General features: G+C 39.2%; 1 protein-coding gene across 2 annotated transcripts in view; it reads right to left on the bottom strand.

The window, feature by feature from the left end:
* The window catches only part of actn3b (actinin alpha 3b), a 34,530-nt gene that overhangs the window by 3,633 nt on the left and 9,253 nt on the right, over nucleotides 1–21,644 (bottom strand). For both annotated transcript variants that reach the window (XM_071459187.1, XM_071459189.1), the window contains exons 2-15: nucleotides 12,257–12,371; nucleotides 11,307–11,426; nucleotides 10,309–10,395; nucleotides 8,429–8,516; nucleotides 8,014–8,092; nucleotides 7,242–7,323; nucleotides 5,750–5,835; nucleotides 5,470–5,562; nucleotides 4,415–4,645; nucleotides 3,703–3,850; nucleotides 3,089–3,239; nucleotides 1,974–2,082; nucleotides 1,535–1,675; nucleotides 597–779 (exon numbers count right to left, since the gene is read on the bottom strand). In XM_071459187.1, coding sequence (XP_071315288.1) covers nucleotides 597–779; nucleotides 1,535–1,675; nucleotides 1,974–2,082; nucleotides 3,089–3,239; nucleotides 3,703–3,850; nucleotides 4,415–4,645; nucleotides 5,470–5,562; nucleotides 5,750–5,835; nucleotides 7,242–7,323; nucleotides 8,014–8,092; nucleotides 8,429–8,516; nucleotides 10,309–10,395; nucleotides 11,307–11,426; nucleotides 12,257–12,371 — 1,713 coding nt within the window. The remainder of the gene's footprint in view (nucleotides 1–596; nucleotides 780–1,534; nucleotides 1,676–1,973; nucleotides 2,083–3,088; nucleotides 3,240–3,702; nucleotides 3,851–4,414; nucleotides 4,646–5,469; nucleotides 5,563–5,749; nucleotides 5,836–7,241; nucleotides 7,324–8,013; nucleotides 8,093–8,428; nucleotides 8,517–10,308; nucleotides 10,396–11,306; nucleotides 11,427–12,256; nucleotides 12,372–21,644) is intronic.

Genomic DNA, 21,644 nt, shown 5'->3' with positions numbered 1-21,644 from the left:
GTGCAACTCTTTCAAACCATTTATAACATCAAAATATATTTTTAGCCACAATTTACATAAAGTTGACAGTTTATATATTTATCCAAATCAAGTATTTTCTTTCAGTAGCAATCACAGAAGCCATAGGAATTTAGTGATGTTTGGAAATGATGTGTCATTCCATTCTAGTTAAGCTTGTTGAGAAATGAACCAAGTAGTTATGACATGATTGCCACAGAAACAAATCTATTTTTTCAGCACAGATGGTCTGACGTGTGTCAAACTGCAGCTGCACTGACAGGTTGTGCTTTGCAGCTATTTTGATTTCCCCTGAGGGATGGCAGCCTGCAGTGTTGAGTGTCGCTCTAACCTAAATGTACTGCACTATTTCTGATCTGTCGCTATGTATGTACTGGTCTTATTAGTAGCCCGATGACCAAATGCAATGCACAGAGTAAGTTAGGTTGACATTTCCTGTTCACACAACATCAACGTACACAAAGCCGATTCCAAAGGCTTAAGTTTCAATAAATCATCTACAGCAGTTTATTTCCCATTGCTACTCCTTAACTGTGAATCCCATGTGATGATTCTCAGGTGTGTCTGCTGTGACTCACAGTGTCCCACTTGTTGCTGATGTCCTGGATGCTGAGGTTGGTGTAAGGGTTGATTCCGGACAGCTTGATGCCGTAGGTCTGAGCGATCTTCAGGATCTCATTGTGGATGCCGATGGTGGCCATGCGCTCCTTGTCAGCCTCAGGCAGAGTGGCTTTGAACTGGTCGTGAGCGGTGATCAGACTCTGTGATCAGAGGAGATGAGGAAGATATCTTAGATACATTATTTATTTTTATATACAGGATTTATGTGTGTACTCTTTTCTCATGCAACATATATATTTTGCATTGTATATTATTTCTTTCTTTCAAATGGACTAGAAAAAGTCATTTATGTGCATCTGCACAGAACTGAAACATAATTTCCTGGAGAAGTTAGCTCCTGAATTTCATCTTGTACTGCAGCCGACTATCACATATCAAATGACTGAATTTTCTGACCTCCATCTGTTGCAGGTCTGACACATTAAATTATAAATCTGCCAGTGAGGATCACTGATATATTGTTACCTGTTACTTTCTTTCAATTACCAGCATTAATAGATTCCTGTCAGTGCAAATGGTTACTAGTTTTTTTTTTAGGACAATTCAGATGTAATATAGCAGCTACAAGGTGCTGTGTCAATTAGAGAAAAGCAGATTTTAGACTTGAATAATTGGATTTATGGATTTTTTGATGCAGTGACTCCAACTCTTTTTAATGCAAAGGTTGAAAAGTGAGTATCTAAACCTGAACAAACTGACAGCACTGATTCATTTTGTTTGAAGTGTATTGTGATTATTGTGTTATTTGTTTTCTGGCAAATGATTCACAGAACACATTAGGTAATAACTCTGTGGCAGAGTCCTGATTACACATAAAAGATATAAAATATACAACTATTCAAACAACACAGAATAAATGTCGTGTGTGTGTGTTCATGAATGGTGCTGTGTGTACCTGGATCTCCTCAATGCTGTGGACAATGAACATGTCCTGCAGGTCCTCCATGGCTCCATCCATCCAGTTGTTGAAGGGTGCTGCCCTCTTGGCAAACTCCAGATACAGCTGGTCAATAGTCTCCCACAGTTTCTCCACACGCTACAGACACAGCAACACAAGCACACTCATAATACCAAACCAAAGGTGTGGACAGCCAGAAAATGTGTATTTAGTCTGCAGTTTGTGGTCACCTGGGCATTTTGTTTCCCATATCACTAAAATATTTCAATTATTTTCACTAACTGCTCATTTCTGATTAATTTAACGTAGAAGCAGATAATTAAATGGTCTTTTATAACCCCAACGACAAAGATGAATCAACATTAGTGTTAAAAGCAGAAATGATGCATGTTACCATAAAGTTTTTTTTTTGTGTGTGTGAGTGTTTCAGGTTTACCTCCAGTGAGTCCCTCCTCTTCTGGGTGAGGGTGCCCAGGTTGTCCCACTGGTCACAGATGCCTTGGCAGCGGGCGTTGACTGTGGCAGCATCATGGTAGTCCAGCTCACTGGAGGAGACGAGAGTAAAAACACCATTAGTGGTCGATAGTCATGAAGAATTAAATAGAAGAAAGTCTGACAATCGGATTTCCATCTAATGTATATTTATGATAGTTTAGTTCCTGTTGAAACTGTATCATTTCAATTCAACACATAAGCATGACTGTTATAGTAACTCTAAAATCCAATTCATTAGTTACTTCCTACCTTATTGTAACTGTAATAAATAATCAGCATTGCAGGGTAAAGTAAAAACAAAAAAAGTGGTTTACAAACAAAATCCCTTCGCTGTCTGAATATTTTTATTTTACATTAAAATATTTAATGCTGTTATACTCACTGGATTTTTACCTTTTCCTGCAACTGAGGGGTCGTCTGAGAACATTTTGCTTTTCAGGACATAATGTCTGTTTTTGAAATGCTGATAAATTATGGGTGGCATGCATACATATTCAGTATTATGGTGCTGAACAGCTCTTATTATACTGTATATAGCATCAAAGACTTCATCTCAAAACTATCTGTGAGAAAAGCCCTGAGGAGTGGTGTGGAATAAGGAAATAGTGAGATCAGAGGTTTCTGCTCTTTCATGAACCATCCTTTCATCTTTTTATCCCTCTCATTAATTTACACTTATCTGTTGCATCTTTTGTTCTTCACTGTATTCTCCCATCCTGACCATTAGGACTCCTGACACACTTCAGGCACTCTCTTCCTCCTCCTCCTCCTCTCCTGTACCTCCTACTGTTCCCAAATCAGCCCTCTTGCCTAAAATTAACATAATCTCTCTTCTCATTCCTTCCCATTTCTCCCGCTCTCTATCACAGTTATTTCCTGTTTCTCCACATGACCTGAACATTAGAAACCTCCTCCCCACCAATAAAATACTGAGTAAAAATCCCAAAGAAAACTGAACTCCAATACAAAAGTAGTTTCTTCTGCCTTTCCTGGCACATAACACTTCCAAACACTTGCGCAATTCCCAGCCTCTCTCTCCTCTTCCCTGCGTCTTACTTCAGCTCCTGGGCGATGGCAGCGATCTGCTCCACTCTGTCCTGGTGAGCGGCGAGGTCGCTCTCGAAGGCCTCGTGCTTCCTCATAAGGGCTCTGATCTCCATCAGAGAGGCCGACTCGTAGTCCTTTTGGGAGAGCAGGTCCTCCTTACCTGAAACACAGATGTTTGATCTGCAGTGGCAAATTTGTACAGCTCACATCTTGATTTTTTTGTCCTTTCTCCACCACAGTTACCCTGTTTCTCTGACTCAACGGGCATTTTATTATCCCCATAAATTACTTTATAACTCTATAACATTTAAACCATGTCAATTATCACAATTCTATCTGTTTTTATGATTATTATGTGATATGTTTGCTTTATTAGATAGTGTAGAGTGAAAAAAATGGAGGTGAGATGAAGGAGTAAGAAACTAAAAAAAGGTCAGAATTTAAATTTGAACTGACTGATAACACCAAATGCCTACTTTTAATTAAAGTCTCCTGTGCATCTGATTTGCATTTATTTGGTAAACAGAGCAACAAGAGTCATTATGAGCGGGAAAACTCCAAACAGAAAGCCAACATCCTGAAAGTTGTGTCTTTCTCCTTTCATACCTTCACTTTGTCCTTACCTGCAGTCCACGCCTCGTGCATGGAGCACTTCTGCTTGAACTTCTCAGCCAGGTGGTCAAGTCTCTCCAGACGCCGGATCTCAGTCAGCAGCCATTCCTCGTAGCCCTTCTCCACCTGCTCCAGACCCTTCCAGGCATTGGCAATATCCTGGAGGAGACAGGATTTATCATCACTCTGATTTGTTGAGAAGAAGAATTTTTTACCTGGTACTGGCAACTGTTTGAGGGAACTAATGGTTTGGAGGTTGACTCACTGACTTCAGGTGGTATCTTTTCAGAATGTGTCTGATAAAAATGTATGCCTTGAGAACTTTTTCATATGTATGTAAATCACAGGGAGATTTGAAAAGCTTATCATGAGCCTAATGAAATGAAGCTTCTTGCATTTCAGCTGAATTAAAAGTGAACTATCCAACCCTTTTCCTTCTGATGGCGCCCTTTTCCAGTCTTTCTAGCTTTTTGTCTGTTTCACAACTTTACATTTCTGTTGCTGAGTGAAGACTTTGTATCTCTTTGATGTCAACTTTTAAGGAACTAAGAGAACAGGCTTGCTTTTGTTGGATCACAAAGCATTGGGGTTTTAAGAGGATTTTACAAGCTTTAGGGATGGAAAGCAAAGGAGGAAGTAACCCCTCAACTGCTGTGCAAGCCTGAAAATCCACCGTGATGCTGTGCAGCCACAACCACACGCTAAGCTAAAAATCCTGCTCACCGACACCATCTTGCCCTCGGAGGGCATGAAGGCAGGCCTGTTGCTGAGCCTCAGCTTGGTCTGCAGGGTGTTGAAGTTGATCTCCAGCTGGCATTTCTCCTGCACACGGGGTGGCTTGTGGACGCGGCGGTAGTCACGGAAATCCTCCAGCTTCTGCTGCATGGAGCGCATGGTCTGCTCCGGCACGCGGTTCTCCAGCCAGGGGATGGTGCGGCGGATCCACTCGAGCAGCTGGAGAGACCAGGGAGATGTGAAGATTATTCAAATGATTATTCAGAGGGTTTGGTTTGTTCTTCTCTGTATTAGTTATAATACGTTTTATATCCCTACTGTCCTGTAACTATCACTCTACCTTCCTGGGGGATATTTCAGAGCTGTGTCATGTGTACATCTTTAGTGCAGAAAGTCTGGATTTGGGTTAATTTATGTCTCATTGGCCACAACAAAGCTAGTTTAGGTTGACTGTCTATGGATTTTAGATCTCAGCTCAGCTATTCCATTTCTTTACCATTTCTCTACACAAGTATTTTCAAAATTATACAAGGATTACAACATTTTCTATGTCGGTTGGCTGTTGGCCTCCTAATCCCTCGTACCTCCACTGATCCTTCAAGAGGTGCGTTAATGTTTCAGTCAAGGAAAAGAAAATTAACTGATGTTGAAAACTGATCAGTGAAATGTTTCAGATATTTACAAATCCAAAAATTAAAAAACTTTTTTTTCTAATATCATGCCATTATAAGTTGAACACTATGAGTTCTTTGGCTATACAGTAAGTAAGACTTAAGACAGAATACTATTGTCTTCATGTCTGTATATTGTAAATGTTTATTGCTCTTGGCTGCTCTTCTGTTACTGTGACACTTTGGTCTTTCACTTATGAGCACACTATTGATTTGCCTGCAGTGTTTTTAGAGCTGTGTCGTGTAAAGGAGGATCAGAAAGCTTAGAGAGAAGCAGTGAGTTTAACCTGAGGGAACATTAAAGTGCTGCTGCAGAGGAGGATGTGCAGTACAGACTGAGAGTGGGAGTATTTGGTTACAGCGGTTTCTCACCTCGCTGGCCAGCTTCTCGTACTCCTCCATCAGTTTCTCATTCTCCTGGTTGACGGCCAGCACCTTGCAGATACGGTTGGCAGCTGTCTCAGCCTGAGAGTGAGAGAGTAGCAACATTTAATAACAAATTCACGATAAATAAAATTCAGATATTTCTCACATTTATTCATTCAGACTTACATACTATCATAAATTATTACACCTCAAACAACATGGTCAAAATACAACACAGTAGTAAAAATATTAGTGTATTCAATAAAAAAATAAAATAGTCTCTGACCTGCTCAGCACCGGCGAAGGCGTGGTAGAAGCAGGACACATAGGTCATGATGGCCTTCTCATCAGGTTTGGGTGTGTTCACAATATCTGAGGGCAAAGAAATATCAAGGATAACATTAAAACATTATAAACAGCTTTTGAAAAGTCCTTAGTGAGGAAAAAAACAAAGTCAAAGTATTATTATACCTAATTAAACCTTATGTGCAAAGGGGTCCCACTGTACCTTTGTTTGTTTGGCTTTTATAAAAAGGTATTAGTAAAAAAAAATACAATGATTTAAGATCTTTTTTAATTCAAGAATAAAATGACAAAAGTCACTGTTAGCATAAAATAAAGAACATTATGATTTACTGTTGTTTTTATGAGTCATCTTAGGAGATATGCCAACAAAATATTTCTGAGGTCAGAACTTAGTGCTTCAAAAGATGCTTTTAAAGTGATTTAAAATGCATTGATTTTTTATGCAGATGGTTAAATTTCAAGTAAGAAGGACCTCCCGTCCTTGTGCCATCTGCCACCATATTCTGTGCAGCATTATCAGAGTGTGCCAGTGCTAATACCACAGACAAGTTCCTGCAGAGGTTTTCTCAGTCTCACTGTTGTCTCTTGAGTGCAAATTATACAAGGACAATCAGGGGGATCAACTTTTTCTCGGGGGTCAGCGTCGGCATAACCGTAGTAACCAGCTCACACACCTTCCTGCATACGCACAGCATGGGAGGAACAGCAGCGAGGAATAAGTGACATTAACAGAATTGTGGATATTTCTCACTTTGCTGTGATGGTCTGAAGAACTCGCTGCTGCTCTGTCTCATCTGTCTGTGTGCCGTCAGCGACCTTAAACTTACCACGGAGCAAAATTATTTTACCGAGTGTCTAATTGTGCTACTTGCACCATTAGAGACTGTATAAGCTACAATACACTATTAGGTTTTCTGGGAGATTAACAAAATACAAGTGTGATTTGATGTTATGATAATGAAGGAGACGGAGCTCAACTACAACAGCCCTGATGGAGTGTGGCAGGTAGACAAGACGTTCAAGAGAAGTGGTATTGTCCACTTTAGGGGTGTCTGAGATAGTATTGCAAGATTCTTTCAGGCATGTATATGGGAAATATATTGTAATATTTACAATTACAGGTAAGTATATAAACTGTTTTTACCTCTTTTGGGGGGCCCAAGTTAGAGAGAAATCCCCTTTTTCTGAAATAACAAGAGAAGTCCTATTTTTCTGAATTAACGAGATAAATCTTGTTTTTCTGAAATAACAAGATAATTAATTCCTGTTTTTCTGAATTTACAAGTTCTGTTTTTCAGAATTAACGAGATAATTAATTCCTGTTTCCTGAATTCACAAGATAAGTTCCGTTTTTTTGAATGAACGAGATGAGTTCTGTATTTCTGAATTAACAAGATCATTAATTCCTGTTTTTCTGAATTAAGGTCCCCCGTAACTCGAACCCCAGTTCTCTCACAGTTTTGCAGCCTCACCTTCAGCATCAAGCATCTTGGGGATGTCCAGGAACTTCTCAGCCACCTCGAAGGCAGTGTTCAGGTTACCAATAGGGTCATCCTACAGACACACAGAAGTAGTCAGACATTCACAGTGTAGTTTACCTAATGATACTGACCACATAATCATAACAAGCGTTAATGTCACCATCCACACCGAGAGGAAGGAAACTGAGCTTCACAAACTGAACTGACAGCTCCAGAGAGATGTAACAAAGCAACATTTCAATCTCAAGAGGTTTTTGGCAGCCAAACAATAAGTGTGATGATCCCATTTCTGCTGCTGCTGTTTGTTCTGTTGTTTTTAATCCAACACGTCAAAAAAATTTTAGATGGCTGCTGTCTTCTTTGCTATTCATCCACACAGAAAAGGAACACAGGTCTGGACAAAACAAATGCTGCTCTTTTTGTAATATTTTTTCAATTGTTCTAATCTAATTAATAAAAAAAAGGGCTCAACGATAGTCCGATATATTACTTTCATTAGTAATACTCCAGATTTGAACCACTGGCCTATAAGGCAGGGCAGGCACGATATTTAAACTTATGTTTCACATCTACAAAAGATTTAATATTGCAACATTAAGTGCTGCAAAATACTAGACTGCATATCTTGCACAGATATAGTTAATAGCACAAAAACAAAGTAATGAGATTAATGAACAAACAGCTGCAGAAACACAGTATAAACCATGATTCAGAGCAAAGAAATTAGATCAACACGGGAAAAGAAGAAGGGAGGACAGGGCACCTTTCTCAGTTTGGAGTAGTCAATGAGGTCAGGTCTGTGTCTGTGGATGAGGGCGCACAGAGCCAGGCCGTCCTTCCAACTGAGCCACAAGAACAGGAGGAAGAGGAGGAGGAGGTGGAAAGAGACAGCACACATGAATAGGAAGTGTGAGAAACACCAGGGAGGAAACAAAAGAGTAGACGTTTCAGAGAAGAATCATAAGACAAAAGATGAAGATAAAAAGGAAAAGCAAAAATTGTGGGTAATGAAACAATGAAGAAAGATACAAGGGGAGGGAGGAGAGTGGAGTGAATTATCCAAACTAACACAAAGACGCCAACAGATTTGAAAAAGAGAGGCAAAAAAACTGGGTAAAACAAAAAGATAAATGGCTGCAGTTCCCTGGTAATGCCACAGTTCGGTGTTGTTGACCCACCTGATGTGGAAGTTCTGCACGTTGACGTTCCTGTAGGGGGCAGTCTTCCTCTGGCACCACAGCAGCAGACCCTCCTTAGCAGAGGTCTCTGCAAAGAGAAAGGGGGGGGATAGTGAGCATTTTAGAAACGCATTTTATTAAAACATTATTCTTCAATAAGGAAGGGAAGTTGCCTTTTTGAATCATGGCAAGTAGAGGAAGAGGAGTGGGAGATGCAGGATGAAAGAGATGGTGACTAATTTTTGACTAAACTGAGTTTTGACTAATGAAGGATGACACATTAGAGGAAGAAGGGACAAATTAAATGGTGTAAAGTGGATATATGATGTAGAGAAATCTTGAAAGAGATGCAAAATGGTTAAATGAGGGAAGGTTTGGCTGTAGCTGACCTTCATTTTTAGAGTCAAGCTAGTGCAGCTGGAGGTTTATAGATACTTTCCTGCACTGGCAGAGGAACAGTGCATTATGAGAGGTTAGGAGGTTGGTGGCAAAGGCAGTCAAGCTATATCACAACAGAAGATAATGAAGAGCAACAGCAATAAAAAGAGTGAAAGAAGATGACTTGAAGGTGAGGGTCGGAGGTGTGAGGAAGGACAGGGTGAACAAGGTCTGAGTCTTTATAAACAAAAATTTATTGTGAATTGACCTTCAGGGAAGTTCAGGGAAATTTGTGGGAGGGAAGGAATAAAATTGTGCAGTAAATAAACATCACTGAGCAGTATCTCAGGTCAGTGAGGTCTGTATGTCCTCAGAGTTTAAACATGTGACTGACGTATGAAACTCTGTGTGTAAATAAGCTAAGTGTGTACAATATGAATGTGTTTTTGTGCACCAAGTACACCATGTCACCAGTATCACCATGTTTGTGATGTCGGTCCCTGAAGTATGAAATTTCTTGACTTTTACGCTACTTCAAGACATAAGAAGTATTCAGTGTTGTTTGTTTGTGTGTGTAAAAAAAAAATAAAATCAAGCGAAAAACTGATTTCTCTCCTATGTTAGTGTGTGAAATTCTGACTGACACAACAAAGAGAAACTGGGACTGTGTGTTGTGCTCACATGAGAGACATGGGGATGATAGTCAGCTTCAGTGGTGTTTATCCAAAATCGCCTCCAGAAATAATCAAGTGTTATCAATGCTCTTTCATGTGGACTAAATTTGACACCACTCTTATCTGTCTGTTAAATATGAAGCTACAACCAGCTGCCACCTAGCACAGGTAGCTTAGCATAGATCACCAAGACTTTTTAAGACCTTATTTAATACCACATAGAAATAAATTTAATACCAGTTTCAGTATGAGTATGACGGAAAACCAGTCAAGGGACAATGTGGCCTAGAATTATTATTATTTTATTACAGTTTCAGTACTTTCCTGCTGGATACAACAATAATTCCTAGTTTTATAATTACTTAAATTAATATGTCTGGGTCTCTAATAGGCGTCATAAAAAGCATGGATGGACTAACTAGTTGAAGTTCTTTCCTAAAATCGGCACTTGCTCATCCTGAGAGGATGAGTTCTGTAGCTACTGCAGCTCGCAGCAGTGACAGTGTGTACTACAGGTTTCATGGTGCGGACTGAAACTCCACAAAAAAAACAGCACAATCTACGGTCCAAACAATTCTGCTTTAAGTTTATAAATATGCAACTTCTCCCAGCAGATTTTTCTAGACCTGCAGAACCATAATCCACCTTCCAGCACCACTAAAATTCTATACCAAAACAAAAGAATGATAAGTTATGGTTTTACTATTGCTTGAACTATTTAACACTTTAACACAAAAAAAATTATTGCATGTTACACATGTTGAAGTTGTTTTGAATGTGAAATGAGTAAACTTATAAAAGCTAGTGTTAGTTGCTGTAAACACACACCTTCCACAGAGATGTCCTGGATGGCAAAGCGCAGGATGATGGTCCAGATCATACCAAGGGTCATCTTCACATTACCGTCAACAATTTCTGCAAAAACATACACAACACACAGGAACATAGTATTAAACATGGCAATAGACGAAACATATAAATACCATAATCAGACCTTTCACTCATGACTCTCTCTAAGGTTAGAAGTTTAATTGTATGCTGTTAGAAGGCATTGCTGTTGAGACAAATTGAATTTCATGAAGCCTGAAGCCTTGAAAGCCTGAAATCTTGACTGCAATTAGAGTGAGGAAAATTGAAGTCTCACAAAAATCCACTAACTGCTTTTGAAGTGCTGCGATGTGAATGCTGTGAACCTCTCAGCATGTTTTCATGAGCTGTCTCAACTGTTTTTACCCCACTGAACTTATAGTCAGTTTAACCTCAGAGTCAAGATTCAGAGGGTTATCACACAAAATCTGACTGTGAAAATATGATCTACACAACAGCATAGAGCATTTATGATCGTTGTTGTTGGTTTTTTTTACAGTAACTTTAGCATGTCCACTATTTTCCTGTAAAAGCATTTAATTTTATTAAATAATGAAAATTTAAATGCTAATATTGTTTAGAGCTTGTTCTTCCATCCAGGACACAGTTTCCATAAAGTATCTAACTAAAATACAATTTCAAGTCAAGTCTGATAAAGGATAGCTTCCAACAAATAAGGTCACTTAGAGTAAATTAAAATGTTTCAGAATATATTAGAAACACTTGTGTATTGCAGCCAATTCCTCATCTTTGTTCCCAGTTGGATGAACTGTCCTTTACTTTCCTGTCACTGCCAGCTCATCTGAATTCTCCTGACGCTGTAAACTTCAGCAGCCATCTGGTGCTCAAAAATAGGTCCAAGAAAAGCAAATACTATGTGACGTTAGTGTATTAATTAAAGGGGAAGAAAATGGGTAGCAGAGGGAGGAAAATAATGTCTTCAAGGACAGAACTCTCACCCTCAGCACCAATAGACACCAGCTTGACCCCCTTGCTGCAGATGAAGTCAAGGGCTTTATTCACGTTGGCGATCTTGTGGAAACGCATCTTGCCTTTGTCGGGTTTGGGCAGCCTCTCGCCTAAAAGACAAAGAGATTTTAATAATCAATTCATTATTTAAGTTAATCTTCAAAACAAAAGTGTGAAACATTCTGCAGGTTCCAGCTTCTGAAAAGTGGCGGTTTGCTGAGTTTTCTATATCACTCTAAACTGAATCTCATTGGTTCTTGGACTGTCGATTGGACAAAACAAAACACCTAAAGGGGTCACCTTTTACTCTTTTGGACTAATGTAAACTGCAGATTAAACGACAATGAAAATAATCAGAAGTTTGCCAGAAAATATCAATAAAAATACATTTGAAAAGAAGATAAAAAAGAATAATTATTATTTAGAGCCTTAATGTTTACATATTAATCAGGGTTTGTCTTTCAGTACATTTAGAGTATATTGGTTAAGATAAGGCTCCCAAAAAAAAAAGCATTTCAAAAGTGAGTTTGTAGTAATTTGTATTTTCACCTTCATTTTCACTATTTTTTTCCCCAACATTTTTTAAAAAATGGACATCTCTTGTGATTACAAGTGTTGGATAGTGGTGTCACTCTCTCCCTCTACCTCTGAAATTATGCTAGTGAGTAAATTGTTATAACTGAGAAAAATTATGGGTGAAATGATGATGGATACAAGATGAATAAGGAAGAAAAATTAGAAAAATGACACTTCTTGTAGAATTATGTCTTAAGCAATTAAGAAACTGTGACAATGAGGTTATAAATCTAAAACGATCACCAAAATGCATCTTCTCTGCAATCTTAGAGTTTCCAGACGGCATTACATCATAGATGACCACAGTATATCATCAACGATGGCTAAATAACCAAACAAACGTGTGTGTGTTGATGAGATCCACCTGATATGACCTCCAGCAGCAGCATGAGTTTGAGGCCATTTCTGAAATCCTCTTCAATGTTCTCAATCTGTGTCCCAGCCTTCCTCAAGTGGGAGTTGCACCAAGCTGTGAAGGTCTGAGAAAGAGAAGAGGGTTACACTGTCATCCATCTGACTGTGTGACAAATATATTCACAGAAACCGACAGCAAGCACCACAGCTTTACCTGTTACACACACACACACACACATATATAAAACGTATACACAGCTCAGTGTTTCCCTTTTGAGAGCAGGGTCAAAACTGCTTAGCAAGGCCTGAACTGTCCACTTCCATTTGTGACCTTGTAATGACTGTGGCTGCTGACGGTGAGAGTGCACAGACTCACTATGACATTTATGTCAGTCTGATGGTCAGTGTGAATTCAACAGTCCTGAACAAGCTCAAACCGACTGCTGGTTTAGTAAGAAAGTAAAACAGACCAACTTAAAGGATAAATACATGAATAAATAAAAATACGACAGGAACTCATCTTACCAGTAATATAAAAAGATGCTCATGCACATCTGTATTAGAATGCACATCTGGACACTTTTAATCAAGAAAATTTAAGAAATTTGTACAAAGAAACAAAAATTTAATTTAACAAATAAAATTATTTGTAGATATTTGGTACAATATGCAACAGCAGATGGGTCATATATGTTGGTTGGACAAAACAGGGTATTTGAAGATTTCACCTGGGATCTGGGAATTTCTAATTGGATTATATTGTAACATTATGAAGACTTCATCAGCTAGTTCATCCAAAAAAATATGAACAGACTTAGCAATAATGAAAATAAGTATTTGTTGCAGACGTAATTTGTTCTCTTGAAAATTATTTATTGGCTGGGATTGGTCGTTCTCCTTATCAGTCTTAAGTCTATATGTGTAATGAGTCCAGGAAGGTGCCTGCTGTAAAGTCTCATGTTTGGCACCTCAGGGTTGTGTCGAGTATTTTGTAAGAATAGGTGCTGCATCTTTGAAAAGCCAGAGACCTAATTTTCAGAAACTAAACTGCTCATTAGGTGATGGTGCTGTGCATAATGGGCAGAAAGCAGACAGTGATGTAAATGGCTCTCAGCCACTGAGTGCTTGCTTTTCGTCTGTCTGGAAAATTGCCTAATGGCGTCAGTCATGCACGTCGGGGACAATTCAATTGGTTCCATCAGGCCATTCAATCAATCGCTGAATGGCATTTTGAGAGGCTTTGATGGTGTTTAGCTTCAAATGTGGATATGGGATGTGTGTGTTGAAGCTCAAGAGTGTTTCTGTGTGTGTTAGGGCTGCTACTGTAGAGCCACAACTTTGCCAGGGTTTGAAGCATGTGTGGGTGTAGAAGCAGAATAAGTACATGAGCTGAATAACTAACTACAGATGATAGTGTGGGCGGAGTGAGGAGAGAGACTGAACAGAGACAGAGAGAGAGAGAGAGAGAGAGATGTATAAATTAGCAATGAAACAGGGTTTGTACCCAGTAGGTGAGAGTACATAAATTTTACATTACAGCAGAACAGAGTACATTAAACAATCTAGAAATGAAAATGTACATGTCCATGAACAGTATGTGGGTGTATGGTAATAGTTATGTGTGCTTCTACGTCTGACATCTGCTCTCGAGTGTGACTGTAGATCTACATGGGCGGACAGAGGAGCAAAGCACCAGACAGACAGAGAGGAGGCAGTGACAGAGGGAAGAAAAGGAAGCTGAGAGGAAAGGAGAGAAAACACATTAGTGACTGAGTGAAAAAAGAGAAATAGGGAGAGATATTTGCACTTGTCACCAGAGATAAAACAATTACTCAATTAATCCATTTGTTGTGTGGAAGAAAATTATTCAACTACTTTGATGATCAATTAATCTAAAAGCATAATTCAGCCAGAACATTACTTAGTTTCTGTGTTCTACTGATTTTCTGTTTTTCTCTGTCTTATGTAATAATAAAATGAATATTCCAGTTTTGGTCTGGTGGTTGGACAAAAGCAAACTTTAAGATATGATCCTGAGCTTTATTTCAGGATGATCACTTTCTTTACCACTCTGACATTTTATAGATCAAGACAATCAATTAATATATAATTAGCAGATAATATGGTTAATTATCTTGCTGACAACTTAAGTGAAAAAAAGAAAAGAATAAAATGCTGTATGTCATATAATTGGCAAATGATTGTACATCATATCATACATATAATCATATTTGATGGGAACATGCGAATGAATGTTTAGATTCATGATGATGTTTAGAGGCAGAGGGAGGCATCTGATTGATCCCAAATTCATTGTGCAGCATGACAACAACCACAAACATACATCCAGAGTCATAAAGAACTACCCTAAGAGACCAGAAGAGTCCTGGTCTTGGCCCCTGGAGCCTTGATCTCAACATCATGAGTCAGTCTGGGATCACATGGGACAGCCTAAAACCACAGAGGAACTGTGGTGAACTGTCCAAGATACTTGGCACCTACCTGCCTACCTCCCTTGAAAAACTGTGCACACTGTGTACTAAGGAGAACTGCTTTTTTTCTGTTTGCTGCACTTTGTATAAAGTTATCTGATAAATAAAAACTATTTTTGCCATTCATTTTGAAAGCATCCTCATTTTATGTTTAGGCCCTAAAACCTTTGCACCGTACTGTTACCACAGAGCTACAGATGCTCTTCAGATTTTGTAATGTTGTCTCAACCTCCTTGTAATAACATTTGAAGAGCAGCTCCAAGTGGAAGCACTGTACTTAAAGTACACAAATTTGAGGTACTTGTAGCTCAAATAATATAACACTGGTAATTCTGTATAAAGACCTGTTTTAATGCAGGACTTTTATTTTTAATTTGAGTATTTCATACTGTAGTACTGCTATTCAAGTCAAGGATCCGAATGTTTCCCCACTGGCAGTAGCTAATGGAAACTTATATTTTTTGTAGGCTTTTGTACATTTGGTTTAAAGTTGTGAAACACTTGGACAGAGAAGCAGTTTCATGTGCAGCATATGAATTCAATCTGATTTTAAAGGCCAAAGAAAGACACTTGTAGAAAGAGAGGCAGCAAAGTGAGAAGTGAGAGGAGTGACAGGAATGCCCAGGCCCTAGTGTAATTTGATGTACTGGTCTGGAGAGGCCGAAGAAGAAGAGGCCGCCTGTCCAACCAGCCGGGGTCCCAGCAGGTGCTTGTCTCGTTTGCCATGCATGACCAAATTTAGACAGACTCCTAATCCAGCACACACAGGCCACTGGGCCAAGCCAGAGAGGAAACAAGAAGGTGTGTGAAGGAGGAGGTAGAGGGCCGAAGGAGCAGGGAGGAGGAGGGGAGGGGTGGGGGCTAAATTAGGTAGAGGAGGAGGAGAAAAGACTGAAAAGTGGGGGGTGGGTGGAGGAGGGCATGAGGAAGAGGAGGAGGAGGCAGTGGAGGCTAAATCGGGTTGCTATGGGACACCAACGAACAGCTGAGAAGGCAGGATTCCTGAGGTGAACTGTAAGCGTCCAAGACGGACAGAAAGAAGAGGAGGGGGAGAAGACGAGGAGGAAGGAATGGATCGAAGAAAATGGCGAGGTATAAAATAATGAACTTGAGAAAGTGTGTGAAATATGAGGAGTGAAGCCTCGCTAACATCAAAGGAGAACTGTTAGAAACTAAACTGGTGGTAATTGGAATCAAGTATTCACTTAACCTAATAAAGCCGGAGATGCAAACATAATCCCAAATTCATTAAATGCAAAATGATTAACGGTGCACAGCAGGATTAAAAAAAACAATTATCTGCCATACATGTGATAGCAGTTACTCCTATTCCCCTACATCTGTAATGCTCTATTATCTCAACCCCAGGGTTTGTTTTAATGCCTGTGGTGGTCTACAGAGTCAACTGGCATGAAGTCACCCTCCATCATGGCATCACCCCCCCTTCCCTCCTCTGTCTGTCCACACCTGTCGGTCTGGCCTGGCTCAGCTCGGCCTGGGCCTCTTTACAGGTCCTTCTTGTAAAATGAGGTCACGGTAGCCCAGCTGAATGCCTGTCATGACTATGCCCTCCCAAGGGGAATCAGGGCTGCTGACCCTCAATACAGCTGACATGCACATACACACATGTTCCTACATACACACACCATTTGAACTGGCTCAGAGCTCTTAATAATGTCAGCTAGCTCGGCTGTCCATCAAAGAGCTGATGCAACCACAGCACTGCCTGGAGGTACTGCTGTCGGCCTCAGACAGGAAGCCATGGGCAACATACACTTCTGAACAGACCTGGTCAATACCTGAACTCTGTACTCTCTATCTGTACTTTATCTCTGCACAGCACTGATGTTTGTAGAGTAGAGACTCATATCTTAAGGTGGAGAAAGTGTTGTTATGCACAAAGGATTTTTTTCCTAAGGGCAAGTTTTTCTTCATAAGCTGATTTTCAGAGAATCTTTTCCCTTAAATATTGACAAGAACATACATGGAAGATCCAGATGTTTCACTTAACTCAATTAGCTCAGGTGAGCAAGTAAAATACAACTCAACATAGTCTTCAAAAAGACTGACAGGACTGTGAGAAAACCATATATTAATTCTTATCCTTTGGTCATCTTTCACAGAAAGCAATTAAAGATACTGTTCACTGGTAGCTTGCACTTATCAGGATTTTGTCTTTTCGGGGACATTGTATTGAGATATTGAGAAAAAACACTGAATAAAACATAAAACAAAAAATATGTGAAAACAACCTTTTGTGTGTCTCAGTAAAAAAAAGATTATGTTTCTTTGAATCCATCTATCAAACACATTAATGCAAAGCTACAGAAAACATGACTGAATTGTTGTAATTTGAACAAATATGTGTTCCTGTAACTTTGGTTGTGTCTTGTTCTTTTTGGGTGGGGCAAGGTTTCCTGAGTTGTTGTTTGGTAGCACTGAAAATCATCAGATTATTTGGTTGACAATAAAAATTAGTTTTGATGATAACTTTCTAAAAAAAAAGTTAATCTAATTAGTGGCCAGCCTTGAATTGAGGTTCGACTGAAAATAAATCTTTCATTATAAAGTCAAGGCTACCTGACATAAGAGCCATAAACTAGGATTATGATGCGTTTATTAGTGACATAACTCTCACCACAAGCAGACATAAAATGGCCTTCACAAGTATGGGCCTCTCACTCACTGTTGTGCCAGTCCAACACGTGACACACACAAACACACTTCAGCTGTGGCTGACCTGATGATTAGCCTGGAGTGAGTGTTACTCCAGCTATGTCAAGGTGCTCTTTACACTTGCACAGCTCCATATCTCTGTTTCAGACCATCCTCTGACACAGAAATAAAACATCACACCTCACACTTCTGCTAATAAGATGGAAAATTAGACTGTAATTTACCCCGAACCTCTTCGCAATTTTTCCTCACTGGTGCCCAGTCTTTGTCCACAGGAGTGTGCAGATTTAATTACAAAAGTCTACAGTAGCTGATTTTACTAATTTACACCTTCAATCAGAGACAGCTGATCTAATGAGGGAAATACGCCGCTGGAGTGTTTGTGTGGATAAAAAAATACTGATCTGTCTAACAAGGAACACATCCTGCACTTAATGCCACAGTCTCTGCATTGCTTTACGCTCAGTCTTTCAAGATTTGGTGCATTTTTTACTCAATGACACAAAGTGACTGTGGAGTGTAAAAAATGTAGATGCAAGAAACAATCAGAAGTCAGAGATTTTTAAAAAGGGCTAATTCTCGAGGACATGGGGCAGAAATGCAGTTAAAACTGATTTCATGAAGCCTATGTTATTGTACAGAGGAGTCTTCAAGAATCATGTACAACTAAGACTAAGGGCACTTTTATTTGAACTTTGAACATTAACCTCATAACCTCAGTTAGTTTAAATAAAAGTCCTGATGTAGTACTTCAGATACACAGGCAGGTATTCTATTTCATTCTCTTTTTGTTTGTCTGATTTGGTTTGTTTTTTTCCTTTTTGTGTTTGAACCCATGATGTTGTTTAAAAATAGCATGTTGTATTTGTACAGCTATTTCCAAATTCTTAGAGAGTGCTTGAGAAAGAATAAAAATCAGAGGATCATTTTTTAATTTACAGAACTTAAACAGTAAAAAATCTGTCTGTTCTATGCCCACTTCTTCTTATTTTACTATCATTTGTAATATCTTACACCTTAATATCTTAAATATAATGATACAATATAATATAATAACATAATATATTTATGTCTCACTGCTAGTGTAAAAATAGTCTGCCTGAAAGGCTGACATAATTCGCACTCCATTCACACCTGTCCACTACAGCTACCTTCGTCACACACCTGTTCAGCAGTCATGTCCTGGACTCTCACACACATCCGTGCATGCCACATAAACAAATCACAGACCGCTCGCATGCACTCACAGTGAGTACAATAATAGCCAGCATATAAAAACACAGTGCTCTTTTGTTTATGAGGTCACTATGTTTGTGATGCACGAGGACACACACTTTCAACTGACTGAGATCCCAAATACATAAACACAGAGAAGTCTTTTCAAAGGTTAAAGCTGTTAGATATGCAGAGAGTATAAATAATATCAAAATATAAACCTACTTTCAACACACACTACTAATTTCCCAAACCTGAATCATCTGAGTTACAGCTCTGAAAAAAACCTGGAGCCACAAATGTAAAAACAGTCATTCTGAACACTTCAGTCCACCTGTCTGACAGTAATGAGTTTTTGCACAGAGAGGAAGATGTGCGTCCTTCCCCCGCAATGAAAAACCCAGTGTCAACAAACCACAGGTCAATAGTTATTACAAACAGACACAAAACACTTCAGCTGTACCTGCTCATCTCTATTATTGGATTATTAAGCAACAACAATCAATTTCACTCCAGAATGACATCCACATCCTACATGACACTATTTGAAAGATGTTTACATGACTCATTTTGTCTTATTAAGCCTTAAACAGTTCTTATAAACAAACAAAGAAATTTTAAACTTGTGCTTGAAACAAGCACAGTTAAGTCAACAAGGCAGACTGTCAGTCTGACTTTAAATAAATAAATTAAAAATTCAGACAAACTTCAAGTATGTCTGAAATTCATATATAATGCTGCAAATTCTCTCACTCAGTGTAATTTACATTGTTGGCTGATAAAACTTTCCCATTGTCACTGGCCACTCAAAGTCTTAATAGGACGCTCTGTACTGAACACAGCTGACTGGCAGTGTAACAAACATAACAAGCTGTCCACACAAAACTGAGTGGAGGAAAGGAACATCTCATTTGTCAGGACTGGTGGCGTAAAACTGCTCCACTGCTGAGTTCTACTCTTGAACTGTGATAAAAACGCAAACATATCAAACTCAAACAGAAAAAAAACAGAAAAAAAAACAGAAAAAACTCAAATGTTCACATTAGGAAAAAAAACACTACTGACATGGTGACATTTTTCTACATTTGCACAGATGAAAACTGTGTGGAAAACCAACCCTGTGACAGCACTTATGTAAGTCCTCAACTGTTACACTTCTGACAGATGTGAGCAGCCACCCTTGAGCCATATCAGCTCTGAGTGGACAGACAACACTCCCATCAGCACTTGTCATCTCAGAGCAAGTGTCAATAGCACTGTACTTCCATTTATTTATTTAATGAAACAGGAAAGTTTGCTGTGTGTGCAACTTCTTTGACAAGTGCAGCCTCTTCTTGTCATGAGTGACAAGAGTGCTGAATACACTGCTAATTTCTCTATGCATCTAATTTATCTATTATCTATAAACATGAACAAAAACACAGATAGGACAAGAGTTACAATCAATATCAAAATATACATAAATGGCAAAAAAGCACAACTTGAGCTGTCGTTTAAACTCTTTTGGTTTAAGACCAAAGCGTACACACACGACAGAACAGCTGTTCCACATTATTTGAATGACTCTAAAATCCTCATGTTTGGTTTTCTAACTGACTTTATGTGTGACATCACTCCCTTGTGTCAGGGCCCTCTTGTAAACAACAATCGCCCTGAATTCCTAGTTTCAACAGCCGATTAAGTGACAAGACAAGGTAGTGAGAGAGGTGAGAAGAATTACAACATACAACAGGTGTAGCCAACATTTAGGAGCCCCCCCCCCCAAAAAAAAACTCCTCCTCTTCTCCCCCTTGTGGGCTTTAAATATCCCTCCTCAAAGAGATCTGGAGCCCTGAACTTGGGTGCCACAGGGACGATTTGGGACAGTGACGTAAGAGCCGAGAGCTGACCACCCCCCCACCCACCCACCCACCCACCTGACACACACCTCTAATAGGCCAACCTGAACTCTCCTGCCCCATTGACTCACCTCCAGCCCCCCCACCTAAACAATTATTACGCATATGGTAAAGAGCTGCTGTGGGAAACAGTTAACTTACTTCTCTCTTATCTAAGAAGGTTACAAAGAGGGGCTATAAATGTCATTCCCATTTTGCATAGAGCTGTAATGATTATTGGATTAATTGATTAGTCAATAAAATGTGTCAATAAAAAAAATTACTTGGCAACTATTTTCACAATCAATGATTGTTTTAGTGATTTTTAAAAAAAAAATTGATGCTTCTACCTTCTCAAATGTGAGGATTTCTATGTTCTTCTTTTCATATATGATAGTAAAGTGAACATTTTGGAGGTTTTGGACTGCTGGTTGAATAAAACAAGCTACTTAACTTTCGAAACCTTTTGACAGAATGATTAATCAAGAAATTTAAAAAATGTTTTGTTTTCTATTAGCAATTTTCTGTTGGCCAATGAGGAAGCACATTCAAAGGTTACCAAACTGATTAAGAAATAGAGCACTGTACAAGCATAGTATAACATAAAACTTAACTTAGATACACTGATGTTTCTATGTGAGTCAGTTCAGGTATTATAAAGGCAAAGACCTGCTGCATCCATTTTCAGCCACATGTAACCTTGGCTTAAGTAGAAGGAAAAATAAATAGGAATGTTCTTTCAATTCAGATAATAGAGAGAAGCTTTCTCATATTATGGGAACAGTAGTTTCAAGTTACAGTTTCAGCAGGCTGAACTGTAAGTTACCCGGTAATCATTCCCCAACATCAATTTGTCAGCCTTCCTTTCCTCCTCCTCTCTATGAAGGATTAACGGGTTAATATCCCAGAGACCCTGCTGACAACAGGGCCACCACTGGCCTCCAGTGCAAGGCCTGAGTCCAAACCAATGGATTTATATCTATGTTCAGAGGATGAAAGGCCTAGGACACCTCTTCTAGTCAAAGAGCGTGTGTGTATGTGTGTATGTGTGTATCAACCCTTGCCAGATGCCAGTGAGATAACTGTAGGCACAGGGGATTTCAGATGGTGAGAGAACAGGTGGAGCTGGTGATGAGAG

The sequence above is a fragment of the Trachinotus anak genome, unplaced genomic scaffold (assembly GCF_046630095.1).
Source record: "Trachinotus anak isolate AG129_WGS33_773 ecotype Australia unplaced genomic scaffold, CSIRO_AGI_Tana_v1 ptg000023l, whole genome shotgun sequence".
In the NCBI taxonomy this organism is placed as follows: domain Eukaryota; kingdom Metazoa; phylum Chordata; class Actinopteri; order Carangiformes; family Carangidae; genus Trachinotus; species Trachinotus anak.
Note: the sequence above shows the minus strand (reverse complement) of the source record. Positions and strands in the feature narration are given on the sequence as shown.